Source organism: Diabrotica undecimpunctata, chromosome 5, assembly GCF_040954645.1.
Source record: "Diabrotica undecimpunctata isolate CICGRU chromosome 5, icDiaUnde3, whole genome shotgun sequence".
NCBI lineage: Eukaryota > Metazoa > Arthropoda > Insecta > Coleoptera > Chrysomelidae > Diabrotica > Diabrotica undecimpunctata.
In genome coordinates, this window is record NC_092807.1 from 134,304,311 (window position 1) to 134,322,512 (window position 18,202).

Here is an 18,202-nt window from a genome sequence, read left to right on the forward strand (position 1 = left end):
AATCAATATCAAGATCTTAAAACGTGTTGTCTTTCCATTTGCGACTGTCGAGAGTCCTGATTTGCGGTACATGCAGAATAATGTAAGGCAACATACTGCAACAACAGTAAGATATTGGTTTCATAATGAGGATATTACACTTTTACTGTGGCCAGCACAATCGCCAGATCTTAACCCCATCGAGCATGTATGGAATATACTTGAGAGATGGATTGATTCTCATCTACACAATGTTCATACTAGACAAGGTCTTCAAGATCTTCTTATAGAGCAATGGATTCTATTGGCTCAAAATGAAATAGGTAATTTAATTTTAAGAATGCAAAGGCAGTGTCAAGCTATAATTAATGCGGCTGGAAGAAGCACGGATTATAGAAGACATTTGTTTTTAGATTTTTATGTTTTATATTGACCTTTGTGTTAAAAATTTCCATTAAATTAGTGCACTTAACATTTGTTTAATTATTTTATTATAGAGAAACCATATTAAACTGAAGTTAAGATTAATTTATTGCTGACTAATCAGGCATGATAACGATATGTCACTTTTTAAAATCGAATCAAAATTGATGTCTGTATGAAAAAAACTTTCGTGTTCCTTAGACATTTTTTATATATTTAGTTATAAGTTATAAGATAGCACACTTGTTGGTTAATAAACCGCATTCTAAGAACATTTTTCGCATAATTCATTGATTCACTGGACTACATTATCACATGGTACAGAAACTTGACAACTAAAGGTAAAAAACAAGGAACATGTTAGCAAAGAAGAGATATTGCGGAGAGCAAGTACATATAACAACGTTTAAATACCGTAAAACAAAGAGATTTCACATACTGACCAATTGTTGACTGGTTGTTTGGTAAGGATGATATTCCTTACCAAAACCTTATTGTAAAATACTGGGCAAGAGGGGAATCGAATCAAATAATATTCAGAAAGAGCAATATTTAAAAAAATCGTTTGTTCAAATAGTCCCAGAGCTGTCTCAAAATTGCTAAAAATCAAAGACAGAGGTCCCTACACGTGCACCTGTTACGAATGGACGTATCAGTTATACTTTTAGTAAAGTAGAACATGAACAAAAAAAATTATAGAAATTCCATAGAAGTAAAATAAATTGGTACAAAATTTTAAGACAAAATTTACAGTAACCAACTAAAACGGCGTTTTAACTCAATGTAATATCAATAACGATTAATCGTTTCAATACTTTTTGTAATTACTGATATATGTTAAGCAACACGGATGATCACATGAGTATTTTTCAGTGACAGTTTCAACGAAGGAATTTGGGGTCGAGGTTGTATACCAATTAAATACAACTGACATTGTAATAAAACCTTGTCCATTTCTTCCTCTGAAAAGGACCACAGGTGCTATAAGTAGTCGTCGTTTCGAATTACTAAAAGAAATTTGTTTCATTTGAATATATATTGAATTTTATGTAAACGTTGACGAGGACTAATTATTATATTCTTGCTTGGTCGTATTTTGACGAATGAGAATACAATTTTGTTTTTAATTTAAATATAGTAGTGACCAGTTTACTGAATGACTAATTTTGTGTAAAAGCACTCTAACTATAATAACCGTTATAGTTAGTGTGCCCGTCATAGGTAAAAAAGTTTGATATACTCTCTCCAAACTTTGATTATCGCTTCATTAGGCCGAATCTGACACGGTTTCCCTCTGCAACTTTTTTTGTTATGGAGCATTTTTCTTTTAATTTTACCGAAACATGCCGATTTTACGACATACCGAAAATTTATAGATACTGCTAGTCCTTTTAATTAAATACAGTTGTCCCTTGATAATCTAATAGGTATGAGACCAAATGGGTGTCGGATTACCAAAAGTGTCCGAATTACCGAAAGTGATTATATATTTAGCATTGTTTTGCTAGCAGTAGCCTACAATATTCTTAAATTCTATGAATAAAATGCTACCCAGATTAATATGCAAATGAAACACCCATTTCGGCTAAGTAAAACATGCTTATTAAAAGAAATATGGAAGCTAATAAATTACTAATTATTAGGAATTAGGTCTAATTTGGTGATCTTTTTACTCAAATTTTGAATAAATTCAGATATCTCAGACTCATCTGCACTCAACTTCTCTCCACTCATCTGCAAAAATCGTATTTCGTACCGTTTATTTGAAGTTTTCGAACCAACCTTGACTAGCACGAAAATCAGTTTTCTTTGTTAATTGCCGATAAAAAAACTGAGCTATATTTTTTAAAATATCACCAGAAATAGGAGCTTGTCTGCTTTGTTGTTGCTTAAATCAGATGTTTAGAGCTTCTCCAACATAAGGAAATTCACTCATTTTAAGGGTTTTTCTGTCCTTAGAATCATTCTCTACAGATTCCATAAATTTTTCGATTTTTTCTTTGTTGTGCTCGCGATTAAACTGAACTTTCTAAACGAATTAAATAAAAGTTTGACACTACGTATGACTCTATCCAAAAACCCCATCGAACCCAAATGTTCACGAAAAACACACGAAATGAAGCATTCGGTAAGAATAAGATTCATGCCGCGACAGGTTTCAGTACATTTATTTATTTATTTATCGTATGGCATACAATAAGAACACATATTTAAAAAGCAATATAAAACATTACAAACAAATGGAGTATTACAAACGAACATCTAATGCATTAATATAGTCTAAAACATTTTCGGTCGCATTCAGGAACTCGTCAAAAACTCCAGGGAACCGCCTTCGGGGGCATTCTTCAACAATGTGACGGACGGTCTGTCGTTGCGCACCACAGTCACACTCCGGAGTAAGGGCTTTTCCCCATTTATGTAAGCTGTCAGCACATCTACCGCTTCTTGTTCTTATTCTGTTTAGCGTTGTCCATGTACTCCGGGTCAGTTCAAAGCCTGGCGGTTTCTGATCGATACAGGCCATTTGCTGTGCTGTGCTTCCTGTGGCGAGTCGCGCTCCCATTGTCTTCTCCAAGCGTTGGTGAGGTCGAAATGTTCCTGATGTAAGGAGGTGGCCCTTAACATGACAGGATATCTGGAGCGCAGTCTCTTCATTTCGATATCAAGCTTATCATGGTGGATGGGTAGTTGATGGTTAGACTGGATTTTTCGATATTCTCTGAGAAGGGAGTGACTTCTTCGTAGTTTCGCAGGATGGGAAGCCAATAGTTGGGTGTTGGTCTAATTGTACCTGAAATCATTCGCATTGTCTGGTTTAATTGGGTGTCAATAATCTTTGTGTGTTTGCTATTGAGCCATACTGGGGAAGCATATTCAACTGTCGAGTATACAAGTCCGATAGCAGATGATCTGAGTACGGAGGCTGAGGACCCCCATGTGGTACCACATAGCTTTTGGATTATATTATTTCGCGTTTTCAGTTTTGCTGCCGTTCTTTGTAGGTGTTCTTTAAAACTTAAAGTTCTGTCAAGAGTCACTCCAAGATATTTTAGTGTTGAGTTATGAGTTAGTAGTCTGTCTTCAAAGTGAACGGACAGTTTTTTGTTGGCTTGGGCATTATTTAGATGAAAACAGCACACTTCGGTTTTCGTCGCATTAGGCCGTAGCCTCCATTTGCGAAAGTATTCTCCCATAATGGCAAGGTCATCCGTTAGTATTGTTTCTGTAACTGCTATGTTATTATGTCTTGCTGCAATGGCCCAGTCGTCAGCGTAGCCAAATTTCTGCGAATTTGTCCTAGGTAGGTCCGCGATGTATAAATTAAACAGTAAGGGTGCCAAAACAGATCCCTGTGGCAGTCCATTGCTGAGCTTCATTTGGACACTTTTAGAGTTGCCCATTGTGACTTGGAAAGGTCTGTCGGTGAGCATGCTATCAATGAGTCTAGTTATCTTTTGACACGGGAAGGCACGGATTAGTTTGCAGATTAGTCCTTGTCTCCAGACGGTATCGTATGCAGCTGATAGGTCAATGAAAGCAACGGATGTTTTTTGCTTTCTTTGAAAACCTGCTTCAATATGTGTTGTTAGGGATAGGATCTGATCTGTGCAGCTGCGGTTAGGTCTGAACCCTGCTTGCTCAATAGGTATCAATTCAAATATGTTTTTACTAATTCTGTTGTAGATTAATCGTTCCAACAGTTTATAGACACAGCTCAGCAGTGCAATCGGTCGGTAGTTTTGAGGCTGATCATTTGCCTTTCCCGGTTTTAATATGGCTATAATGGAGGCCCTTTTTAGTGAATGGGGGATTTCCCCTGATTTTATCATATCTGTATAGAAATCAACCAGACATTTCCTAGCATATTTGCCACAGTGGAGTAAAAATTCTGGATGAATTTTATCGAAGCCGGGTGCCTTTCCAGACTTAACTTCTGATATTGCTGAGTTAATTTCTTCTAGAGTAAACGCTTCAGAGTATTGAGATGTAAGCGGGCATTCAGACTTCAGTATTTTTAGTTCTTGCTTTACTTTGGTGGTGTGGTCACGATCTCTAGGTGCTCTTGAGGTAGCTACAATGTGGGAGGCCGCTCTGTTGGGAACTATTAGTACTTTATCTCTAGTTGTGTATCTGCTACTACCAAGTTTTCTAAGTAAGGACCATGCTGTTCTGCTTGATTTACTAAAGTCTTTCAGTACAAGCAGACAGTGATAAATATGGGTCTGACGACTCGAACATGTTAGAAAAACGACTGTGACGAAATTCATATACTGACATGTGAAAGTGGCCGATTTTATGACTATCAAAAATTTATTAAAAAAAACTGTGTTTAGGAGGATCACTAAATAAGTTTTTAAACGTCAAATAGTTTCGTAGATCCATAGACATATAATACAAATGTGTTAAAATTTCAAAGCAATTTGCTTAAAATTATTTCTGAACTTAATAGATTATCAGATAAAGAAGAACTGTGACAGGTAATATGCCACATTGAAACCAGCGGCTTGGGGAAAATTGCTGGTGATGAGTTTAGCTATCTGAGATGGTTAGTTTACGGGTATCCAAACGATGCAGGTGATCAGTTTACTATATCTCGTAGGGTCTAATAATTTTATGGGGACTATAAAGTGACTTCTTCAAAGAAGTACTAATAAGTATGTACCTTAAGTTTTTCTTAAAACCGCTGGTCGTCTAAAATTGTACCCTAAATTCCATTTGGATTGTATCACATCAATGTGGATAATTATTCTTTCTTTGTTTACTCATTTTCAAAAAACCGTACCATTTCTTTATGTTCTAAAACATATAATATATGAGATACTCGTATTTTGTGTAGAAGCTATGCTAATCCAAAACTTTTATTTCAGGTGAGAGCGGGCCTCCTCGCTGAAGAGATGAGCGTGTCATGCGCGCCGGTCTGTGCACGGTGAGCGCCCCTTTGGCCGCGTGCAGCCCGGCAGCAGCGCTCCCGCCATCAGCCCGTTTCCTGGCGCTCCATCTGCTGCACCAACAGACTCTTTACTTCATAGTGCAGGCCAAGTCAAGGGTAAGAGAACTCTACCAACAGACATGCAGACATTTTGCCCTACAGGGAATGCAAGATACCGACCTTTTTGGATTAGCTTTGATTTGTGGTAAGTGGTAATATTTTTTATTTATTTCTTAATGATGAACATTTATCAAATCATCCTTAAAATTTGAACTGTATAATGTCTGCATATCCCATTTTGTGTTCTAATAAATATTTCATAGTCAAGAGATTCTTGTTTTACACCTGATTTTTTACTAAAATACCTTAAATATGATATTGTTAATATTGTTAATTATTAATAATTAATAATATACTTCGGCAGAAGAGTCAATATAGCATTAACTTGTCCACTGGAAACTAGGTAAGTTACAGGTTCAAATTCGGACGGTCATGAGAATTTTTCTATTAAAAAAAGAGAGAAACTCTTATGTTCATCTGTTCTGTATTCTTCTGAGTCGTTTGCATTTAGCATACTCTTGTTAGACAATAAAGCCCAATTTACTTAGTACCAAGGAATTTATTTAACACACACACTTTTTCTTCTTCAAGTACCATCTCCGCGGCGGAGGTCGGCAATCATCATAGCTATTCGGACTTTTGAGACGGCTGCTCTGAAAAGTTCATTTGATGTACATCCGTACCACTCTCTCAGGTTGCGCAGTCATGACATTCTACGCCTCCCTATGCTTCTCTTTCCTTGGATCTTTCCCTGCATAATCAGTTGGAGCAAGGTGTATTTCTCTCCACGTGTAATATGTCCGACATATACACACATACATAACACACACACATACACATAACACACACACATACACACTAAATAAATTAATATGCTTCTAAAAACCTTTATGATTGATGTGATAACTTAAAACAAAAAATAATATGAATTCGCGTATTCTCGTACCATTTTTCTTCTAGATCTTCATGCAGTTCCTCTCCAAACTCCCATTTCTACATTTTTAAACTTGCTCCTCTCAGATTTTTACTTTATTTGCATTATTTCGCTACTCTAATTGGTATGTGTTTAATTTGTGTTGTGTATTTTGCATGTTGTAAGATCCTTTTTAAAGCGAAGCTTCTATACTGGCATTGTATTACTTTTTCTCTATAGTAAAATGCTTAGGCGATCGTCACGGAACTAGTGCCACGAGAAGGCGTCACGGGTAGCGTCACGAAATAGCGGTTCTTTACATCGATGCACTACCCTCGATTAATTCGTTTCTAGTTATCACATATTTATTCTAAGCAGGTTAAAATTGCATGAAAAATAACTAAAAAACTACATACATTAAATGTAAGAAGCAAAAAATTAAAAGAAAAAAAGAATCTGTCAATAAAAGATTCGATTCGTAACGATTGTCAAAATTTAAAAGCCATAAATGTTGTCCAGTTAATAACAACACTCAATCATCTGTTTAAATTTGTATGACACTTCTCGTTTTAAAATAATTTTATATAAATATAATTATCATTTTTAAACATCTTATTAAGTTAGGTCCGTCTGAAGTAAACAAAGTATGCTTTGTTAATACGTTAGCAGGTGGCGTTAGACGTAAACATAATAATTTATTTTAATATAATTTAATTTGTTTAAAATATAAATAATAAATAATAAAATTACTTTATTCAATTTACAGTAAAACAATTTAAAAATACAGTAAAACTTAGTATGAAGGTTCGCGTTTGTCTACTGTACTATCATTTTTTTTTTGTTATTCTAATTCTTATGGAACATATTAAATTCATGAGCTTCTTCTTTTCGGTACTTCTAGGCCTGCAACTATTTTTTAATTTCTGTTCGTGGCCATTACTGCTTTTCTTTTAAAATCCAGGTTGTTAATTATTTACTTCCTCTATAAGCGTAATATTGTTATTAAGACAGGCCTAACTAAATGTAATTTATTTTTGTCAAACAATGCACTGAATTAAATTTAACTTTCAAATAATACAATCGTCAAGGTGCATTTATTACCACAAAAAAGTCTTTTTCATATTATAAATATTGTGGTTGACCATTATCGATTTAACACAGTGGTCATTCCTAATGCCGGATTAAAATAAATTATAAAAAGCATCCTTAGATTTTCTCAGCTGGTGAATCTCCCAAAACATTCGTTGAATTGAAGATTAAAGTCACGATCTCAGTTTAACATTTTTCTCTGAATTTCTTGGATTTATGAAGCTGTTATGAGAACAATAGCTGCAATGAAAGAATTGTTACAAATACTTAGAAATATCAAGCTTAAAGTAACTTAGTTGTTTATTAACAAAACATGTTAGTTTCCGAGTCACAAAATAATAGTGTTTAACCACAAACTATAATGACAAAATACCGGAGTTTATGATATATCATAACAGGCATTAATATTTGTTTTGTATAAATTGATTTTGATATTTTGATTAAATTAACCCATTAATGCCCAAAATTAATTTTTTATCAAAACAAAATCAAAACTTCAGTATGAAATAAAGAGGTAGTTTTTAATAGCAATGTGCAAAATTTACGTTTTTTTTTTCTTTGTAACTGTCTTTTTTTTTGACGTATGATACGCTGGGCAATAACGTACACAATATTTCATAAAACATTATTTATTTTAAAATTTTTACTTGTGCGTAACTTGTGAAGAAAAATTTGAAAATCAGTTTTTTGTGAAATATACCCAATTACACCAAGTGTTAAATAAGTAATCTAGAAGGAGGCCTAAATTCCGCACAAAGTTATTCAAGTACTTTTTTGTTAATTTTTTAAATAAAGGGTGGGGGAGAGTGGGAAAGTATTTGTGGATAAATACCTATAACTTTGGTTTGGATCAACCAATTTTAACGAAATTAGTGTCATTAGAAAGAGTGTGGATGAGTTAATTTACACCTACTAAAAATAATTGCATTTAGTTTTAATTGTCATGGGTAGAGGGTACTTTCGAATAGAAAAAATTAAAATTTGTTTTTCTTCTAAATGTTTAATGGTAACACCTATTTATTGTAAATTATAATGGAACTGGATTAAATTCGTAACAAAATGAACCGCATGTTGATAGCTTTTGTCGAACTCGAGATATGAATAAAAACGCATAAACATAAGTAAGTATAGTATTGACTCACCCATTATTATAACTTAAAATTAAATATGTGAAATTAAAACTTAATGTCCAATTAAATGTTGAAATTGTTTTCCATCGTTGTCCACACAAAGATGTAATCTTTCGCGCGTAGATATAACAGCTGCTTCAATCTCAGCTATTTATTGCGTTTATAATGCGCTGTTTCATGTCGTCTCGCACGGTTGGTCGAGTTTGGTACACTAAGTCCTTTAATCTTCCCCACAGATAAAAGTCCAGACATGTTAAGTTTGGAAATCTAGCTGGCCATGAAAATATACTTCCCCTTCCAATCCATTTATTTTAATAACTTGCATACAAATAATCTCGAACTCGGCTGGAAAAGTCCGCAGGACACCCGTCATGTTGTCATATCTGTTCTTGTTTGTAAAGAAATATCTTCCAATAAAACATGCAACTGATTTTCCAGAAAATCCAAATATGTTTCGCCATTTAAAGTTCTATCAAAGAAATATGGACCCACGATCTTTCCATCAACTATACCACACCAAACATTAAGACTCCATCTACCTTGAACCTGCACCTCATGTATCCAGTGCGGATTTTCTTCAGCCCAATAATGCAGATTATGCAGATTAACACCACCCGCACTATTAAACGTAGCCTCGTCTGTCCACAAAATCTCTGACATAATATGCGGTTGTTCTTCTAGCAGACCTAACATCCAATTGCAGTAATCCAGCCTTGCATTAAAATATATCTCATGTAAAGCTTGGTGGAGAACTACATGATAAGGATGCAGTCTAAAAACAGAACAACAAATATTGGTGAAAAAGAAACCACTATATTTACTAAAACTCAAAAAATCTTGAAAAATCCACAATTGTTTCACAAGATAAATCGTTCATAAGTATTTTTAAGAAACGGATAAAAGGATAAAAGCGCTGTTTTGCCGTTTTCATCGGAATATTAAAATAACAGTTGAATCTAAAGTTTAAAGGGAATTCCAAGTTTCTGACCTAAACGTTCACTTTATAATATGAAAAACCAACCTGTGATGTTTTAAAATCCTTAGAACAGTAGTTTTGGGTATGTTTAATTCTATAGAAATTTGCCAACTACTTATATGTGGATTCTGTTAAATTAAAGCAAGAACATTGATTGAATTATATTCGGTCATACCTCTACTACGTCGTTTAAAACAAGGACGATGAAAACTACCAGTTTCTCCTAATCTTCTTGCCTTTCTTTCAAATACTTCTTTGCCATAATGTCTCCTGTCAGGATATTTTACAGAATATATACGTGAGACAATAGCGGCATTTTGGTGACATTCGAAATAAACTCCAATCATATCATACAATTCTGCATTTGATATACTCATCACGAATTATTAGTACTGATAATTAATTACTAATATTACCAGTATTAATATCTATTGAAAAAAGTGCAATCTTTAATTCGAATTATAATATAACACTTCTTAATAATGTTTTGACTGATGTCAATAAATAACTAATATGAACTTCCCGTCAAATAAGTAGCCTACTTAGTTTCGAAAAAACTATTTTTAATCATATGAAATAACAATGGTCAAAATAAGTATCAACATTAAGATTTTTCTGCTATAAAAAAATTTGAAAGTACCTACTGACTTATTTTTTAATTTAATTTATAATACAGGGTGAGTCAATACTATACTTACTTATGTATATGCGTTTTTATTCATATCTCGAGTTCGACAAAAGCTATTAACATGCGGTTTGCGCCATTCATTTTCTTACGAATTTAATCCAGTTTTATTATAATTCACAATAAATAGGTGTTTCCATTAAACATTTTGAAGAAAAACAAATTTTAATTCTTTCCATTCGAAAGTACCCTCTACCTATGACAATTAAAACTAAACACAATTATTTTATAGTAGACATAAATTAACTCATCCACACTCTTTCTAATGACACTAATTTCGTTAACATCGATTGATCCAAATCAAAGTTATAGGTATTTATCCACAAATACTCTCCCACCCTCCCCCACCCTTTATTTGAAAAAATAAAAAAAGTACTTGAACAGCTTTGTGCAAAATTTAGGCATTTTTCTAGTTTACTTATTTAACACTTGGTATAATTGGGCATATTTCACAAAAAACTGGTTTTCAAAGTTTTCTTCACAGGTTACGCCCCCTAGCGGTTAACCCAGAAACTTGAAAGTTATTTCCAGCGATTTCTCTTGGCCACTTTTACTAATGAATTTTTTCTCTTAAAGTTATAACATGAATAGTTTCTGATATATGGCCGAGAGATCGGCTTATTGGACCATCCGGTACATATATAAATTTTTATAAATCGAAAAACTTCTTTCAACATGAACAGAAGTTATTGGTGCATTTTTAAACTTGTTTATATTAGGCAGTAGTTCAAGATCTGGTACAGAATCGTCTTAATGAACTTTCGCAACTTTTTCCAAAAAAGAAAATCTTAAGTTTTTGTTTAAATTATATTCAATTTATTTCCTGATTTAAAATTTAAGCATATTTCTCGGCGTTCTAAGGCGTTTACATTCCTCCACAGCTACTGAAGTTAGTTAGTTAGTTAGTTAGTTCTGGAATAAAACTTTTTATTCCTTGAAAATACTCCGTATAAAAAAATGCTGCTTGTAACCTAGTGTTCCATCTCGTAATAACCGTTAAAGGGAGTCATGGTATATAACCCAGACGTTCTTTGTAAAATTGAACTCGTAAATTCAATTAAAAAAAAACTTTTTTGACATTATTTATCAAATAATTAACATGTGTCAAATTTCGTCTTCTATATATATATATATCTTCTATATATATATATATATATTGTTATGATGCGTTTTTTGTTTGAATGATGAGCAATGAGTATTTTTAATAATATAATATATAGGGTTTTTATCGCGGTTCTCAAAGAATTAGCTTGTTAGTACTTTTTTTAAATTATCTTTATTATAACTATTATGAAACACACATATATATCTAACCTAGTCAATGTAAATTTAAAATAAACTATCTTTAAACTGATATTCTTATAAAACTAATTAAATTCTATAGACAATCTAAAATTTAAACAAACTATCTTCAAAATTGAAATTGTTATGACACTAACTAAATTATATTAACAAAATTTTGTACCTTTCTTTCACTGAATGCCTAAATGAACTGTTTTCCACTAAGTATATAGATTCTAATCACCACTGAATGTCTTCGTACTTCAGTTATCCTTGTTTTTTGTGAAATTACTTTTTTCAATATATCAGCTTCTACCAATTTAAGATATAGTTTTCTTCACCAGCATTTATATACCACCAAGCCAACCAGCAAACAGCATTTATATTTATTCTTCTTTTCAATATACCAATATCCAATTATTATAAGTTGATTTATACTAATCTCCAACCATAATATAATTTAATTTCTTCCAATATACCTTTTTTTATCTTCAATAATTATTTGTGTATAATTATAAATGTGCATTAAATTATATGCATAATTTTTAATCTTCATTTAACTCACTATATTAAACAATTGGACTATCTCCAACTAACTTTCATATTTCTTATAAAACTGCTTGACTGATTTACTAAAACTGTGAACAATTGACTTCACTAATTAATTGTGTCTATCTTCTACTAACTTTCATAATAAACTGCTTGACTTCTAACTAAAAACTTAAAAACTGCCCAAAACTCTTCTGACTGCACTATCTAAAACTTTTCTGACTAAAAACTTTCAAAAACTGCCATCTTGAATCCAAATCACGGGTATTTATATCTTTTGGACATTCTAGAACCATCTCGTAAGAGATCATGTTCCAATTTGTTCTATTTCATACTTGTATGAATTTTCTGGAACAAACCATTTCGCAAACATGGCCATCTCCGGAGATCCAGAGAATTCCATTCTTTTCTATTAATAATTTTGTTTACATTTAGGCTTTTCAGATCAGAATATATAATTAAATTAGTAACTTAACATTCTAATTTAATAAAATACACATTTCAAACAATATATTATTATAACCCACTTTATATTCGTAAATATTCTTAAACGTCACTTCAGAGTATAAATATCTGTCAATCTCCGAGAGTATTTTTGGTTGCCTAAGCACATGGCTCACTTATATATATTTACAATATTAAAATACAACTTCTTACAATTATCATATGCTAATTTATTAAAAATGCCCTCACATAAATATATTTTTATAAATTTCTCTAGTATATAACTTATTTAAAATAATCAAATACTTTTTTATATCTAATATTATGTAGTATATAACTTATAAATTATTTTCTATAAACCCTAATCGTATCAATACCCCAAAATAATATTTAAAATAAATAATTTACTTATTATTTTTTTAAATATTAATTTTCTCATACCTTATTAAATTTAATAAATTAATAATTCAATTTTTTTTTTTTTTTATTTAAAATGTGTTAAATACATCCCTGTTCGCTGTCTATGTCAAAGCAGAGAACAACGGAGCACAGTTCGGCTATTCTATGGTCAAACTGTCATGTCAAATGAAGCAATGGATGCGATATCAGAGAATAAAATCTAACCTTAATTAAAAATATAATCGATATGGTGTTCTGTTTATTTATAGACAAAATCTAGGAATTATTTCCATTCAAAATAACTTTCATCAATATAAATTGGTAAGTTTTTTCACTTTATTATATTAGAAAGACATTTTTATAGCAATTATAGTATCAATTTTGTGTCTAACCCCAAATTATGATTTTTAGGGTACAAATTAATTTCCATATATACAAAATTCAACAAGTATGATGTCAAATTGATTCAAAATAATGAAATCTACCATCTACCATTTAACAAATCAAGTCTATTGAATAAAATGGATATATCAGTAAGTTATTAGTGTTATTATATTTGTGTTAAAGGTATAGAAAATATTATTCAATCTCTTCATGATATTGAAAAATGTCGTTGATATGAAATATGCCTCTTAGTCTGTTCTCTGCATCTATTAACACATAACTATTTAGTCCATTCTGATTTTCAATTGTATATGGACCTTCAAACATTGGTTGTAATTTCTTACAACGGTTTTCTTTAACATTACTTTTTCTAAGTGAACGAATTAACACTAGGTCTCCTTTTTGAAATGTGATTGGTTTTTTTATATTTCGATTTTGTCTTCTAATATATTTTTCAGCTTTCCTCCTAATTCGGTTATTCACTTTCTGCATTACTTGTTCTAACATATCCTGATTATATTCACTAATCCACTTTCTGTTTCCTATATGGCCAAACATTAAATATTCTGGTACTTCTTCTGTATTCAAATTATGTGTATTATTTAAAAAATACTCTACTTGTGGTATATGTTGCTGCCAAGTTTCATGTTGGTTTTGGCACAGTATCCTTAAATATTTTATAACTTCTTTAATATATCTTTCTGCAGGATTTGCCTGAGGATGTCTGATACTTGTAAAATGAATGTTGATTCCCTTTTTCTCACAAAATGTCCGAAATTTTTGGTTGTTAAAATATGTAGCATTATCTATTATGCAATTTCTAAATGGTCCTATTTCTTCGAAAAATTGATTAATATATAATTTTAATGTTTTAACATTTGTTCTGGAGCAGGGATATAGTTTAATAAATTTTGTATATAAATCAACTATCACTAGTATATGCTTTTTCCTTTTGGACTGAGAACTAAATTTGAAATAAAATCCATGGAAACTGTATTTAGTTTTTCATATACAACATTAGATTTATATGTGTTCTGGTTTTTGAAATTCTTTTCTTTGTTTAGTTGACATATTGGGCATTGGGTAGTAATTTCTTTTGCTATACTTATGTCATTCTTTGCAAAATAATTGTCCCTAAATAGCATCCATAGCTTTCTTGAACCAATATGCATATAACTGTTATGTAAATTTTTCAATATTTTCTTTGCTAAAGTTCTAGTTATTACATATACTTCTATGCCATTTATTATTTTATAATATACTCCATCTTTCTTAAGGACTTTTTGTTTTTCACTCAAATTGATCTGATCTCTTATAATTTCTTCTTTAGAATATAATCCTGTACTTTCTACTAATTGATTTAATCCAATTTTTATTGTTCGCTGCCCTTTTTGTGGTGTATTTTCTAACCTTGATAAAGCATCTGCCACTATATTGGATTTTCCAGAAATGTATTTGATTTCAAAGCAGTATTCACTAAGTATTAGACTCCACCGATGTATTCTACTGTTTCCATATTTGTTATTTAATATAGACGTTAAAGCTTGGTGATCTGTTTCTATTGTAAATTCATTACCCAACAAATAAAATCTTAATTTTGTGACACAGTGTATTATACTTGCTAGTTCTAATTCTGAAACTGAGTAACCCTTTTCATGTGGCTTTGTAATTCTTGAAATGAATTGTATTGGGTATTCGACCCCATCATGTATTTGTAATAATACCCCTGATAATCTCTCTATTGATGCATCTGTTCTTAGTATGAATGGCTGTGTATAGTCAGGATAGTATATTTTCAAATTTGACAGAAAAATGTTTTTAATTTCTTGGAATGCTAGTTCTCTTCTCTGATCCCATCTCCATTTTACACCTTTTCTCAGTAGTTCAAGTAATGGAATTTCTTTTATACTTAGATCTGGTATCATCCTTTTATAATAATTAATTATTCCAATAAATCCTCTTAAAGTTCTTAAATTGTGTGGTGTTTTATATTCCTGAATGACTTGTGTCCGTTCTGGATCCATTTCGATTCCCTTAGTGTTAAGTTTATAACCTAGATATATGACTTCTTTTTGAAAAAATGTACATTTTTCTTGATTTATTTTTAGTCCAACTTTGTCTAATCTATTTATTATAATTTTTAGGTGTTTCTCATGATCTTCAGCCGTTTTAGAAAAAATTAAGATATCATCAATGTAGTGAATTACAAAATGTTCATATTGATCCAAAATATCATGAAGACATCTACATAGAGCACTGCAAGATGATTGAAGTCCAAATGGTACTACTTTGAATTGATATACTACTCCATCTATCTGAAATCCTGTATACTGTCTACTTTTTCTTTCTAGAGGTATTAACCAGAAACTATGCTGTAAATCGATTTTAGTGAAAAATGACATTCCTGTAATTCTTCCTAATATTCCATCTATACTCATTGGTGCTTCAAATTGCTTTTCAGTAATCTTGTTAATATTCCTTGCATCCAAACATAACCTGATTTCACCTGATCTTTTTCGTACTACTACTATGGGGTTAATAAAACGTGTGTCTGCCTTCTCAATGATCCCATCTTCTAACATATTATTAATTGTTTTGTTTACTTCTTCTCTGTATTTATATGGTATTGGGTATGATTTTGTTTTAAAATCTTTTTCTTCTTTAACTTTTATTCTATGGATATAATTTTGTGCAATTCTATTTTCTTTATTGACAAGTCCCCTGTGTTGCTGCAATATGGAAATGACTATTGATTTATATTCTTCAGGGCAATTTAAAACTTTCATCATATCTTCTTCTTTACAAATCACATTATTCTTCATTATGTACTCATTATTCCTTGCTTCCAATTTTACGCACTCCGCCTCGTAGGCATCCATCTGCTTAAAATTTCCATTCCTTAAATATTCACTACAATAATTATTCTTTATATTCTTCTGGGACATTTCCCTATCATCAAAATACATTTCTTCTTCATAAACATCATTATTTTCTTTTAATAATATCCTATCAACTCTTATTCCTTCTTCTACCTCATCTTTCTGCATAAATTTAATTATTTGCCCTTCCAAAGTTACCATTCTTTCTTCAAAATCTATCTTTACTTTCTTCTTTTCCAATTCATCATTTCCCATTAATATATCAACACATAAATCCTTGACAATAAATCCTTGCATATTAATTTCTTTATTAAGAATATTAATTTTAAAATTGGCTAGTTTATCAATTTCACCCAACTTCTTATTATTTGCACCAATAATTTTAATTTTTGGAATCTTTATTATATCTGATAGTTTTAATGTATTAAAAATAAAATTCTCCGAGACTAAAGTACTTTCTGAACCAGTATCTATCATAATTTTAATTATTTTATTTTTGGCCAAAGCATTTATATAAATTAAATTAATAGATTCAATAATTTTCTCTTCATCTAAAGAAATAAATTCAGAAGGTTTTTCATAATAGCAATGGCCTAACTTGTAATTCAGAAAGTTTACTGCACAAAATTTTGATTATTAGAATTGTCAGATTGTATCTGACCACTTGGATCTGATGTACTATGTCTTTCCCTACTATGACTTCTACTCACATTTTCTTGCCTTGTACTATTTCGTTCCCTGTCTTCGCAGCTTCTATTCCTTCGAATACAATTTACCTGTCTGTTATAGTTAGGTCGCTCTGTATTTCTTCTATTGTTAAAATCTTGTCTATTACTATTAGTACTGTTATTAAAATGTTGTCTATTATAATTAGTATTATTATTAAAATTTTGTCTATTATAACTAGTATTATTATTAAAGTTCTGTCTATTTGGATTACTGTTAGTATTATTAAAATTTTGTAAATTATCACCATACCTAGTGTTATTGTTATATGATTGTCTATACTGTTGAAAGTTATTATTGTTTTTTCTGTTGTTATTATTACTTGTCATATTGCCTCTTTGTATTCTTTGAATAAAATTAATAAAACTATCTATTGTTTGAATATTTTGTACAGTTACGGTTTGCACAACATCAGCATCAAAATGTCTAGATACATTTAAGACTGTTTCATCCTCTCTAAGTGGTGGTTCTAAATATTTTGCAACTGTTATCAATTTCAATGCATAATCTACCATATTTGATTTTAAATTTTGATTATACTTTCCAAAATATAGAATTTCTCTAAACTTGGCTTGCTCTAATTCACCCCAATAATAATTTAAAAATTTATTTTCAAATGTTTGAAAGTTATCTAAATCATTTTCAATACTAGCAAACCAAGTTGCTGCATTGTCATTTAATGTCATTCTAATATAATCTTTAATATCATTAATATTATTCACAAATCTTAATTTATGTTTTAAACTATTTATGTATACTCTAGGATGCAAATTTTTTATATTACCAGAGAATTTAATCCCAGTCTCATTTGTTAAATTTAAGTAAGGTCTCCCTATGTCTCTCATTTGTGAAATATCATCTATTCTCTGTTCCACATTTCTTATTTGATTACAATTTATTTGGATATTTTGTTGTATATCGTCTAATTTTTCTTCTGTGTTTCTCCTGTCTTCGTTAATTTTTACTTCTAAGTTACATTTCTGTAACTCTATTTTCTGTTCTATATCTATCTTATTATCTTGAATAATCCTCTTTACTTCTGTCCTCTCATTGTCTATCCGTTTCTTGTAGTCATTCCGTATACTTTTTATTTCATTTGCTACTTTTTTCTCTGCAGCTTCAAGTTTTTTATCCATTTGTTTTACAATTTTATTATTATTATCTTCTATTTTCTTTTCTAATTTTCTATAATTCTCTTCCAATTTCTGTTCCATTTTTTTTATGTCTTCTTTGACTTCTTTTGAATTCTCTTCCAATTTTTTTATGTCTTCTTTGATTTCTTTTGAATTCTCTTCCATTTTCTGTTCCATTTTTTTCATGTCTTCTTTGATTTCTTTTGAATTCTCTTCCAT

General features: G+C 30.9%; 1 protein-coding gene across 1 annotated transcript in view; it reads left to right on the plus strand.

Annotated features, from left to right (window-relative positions):
* The window catches only part of ex (FERM domain containing expanded), a 175,363-nt gene that overhangs the window by 114,447 nt on the left and 42,714 nt on the right, over positions 1-18,202 (plus strand). The window contains exon 2 of the mRNA XM_072532743.1: positions 5,274-5,540. Within this exon, the coding sequence (XP_072388844.1) occupies positions 5,312-5,540 (229 nt within the window). The 5' untranslated portion in view covers positions 5,274-5,311. The remainder of the gene's footprint in view (positions 1-5,273; positions 5,541-18,202) is intronic.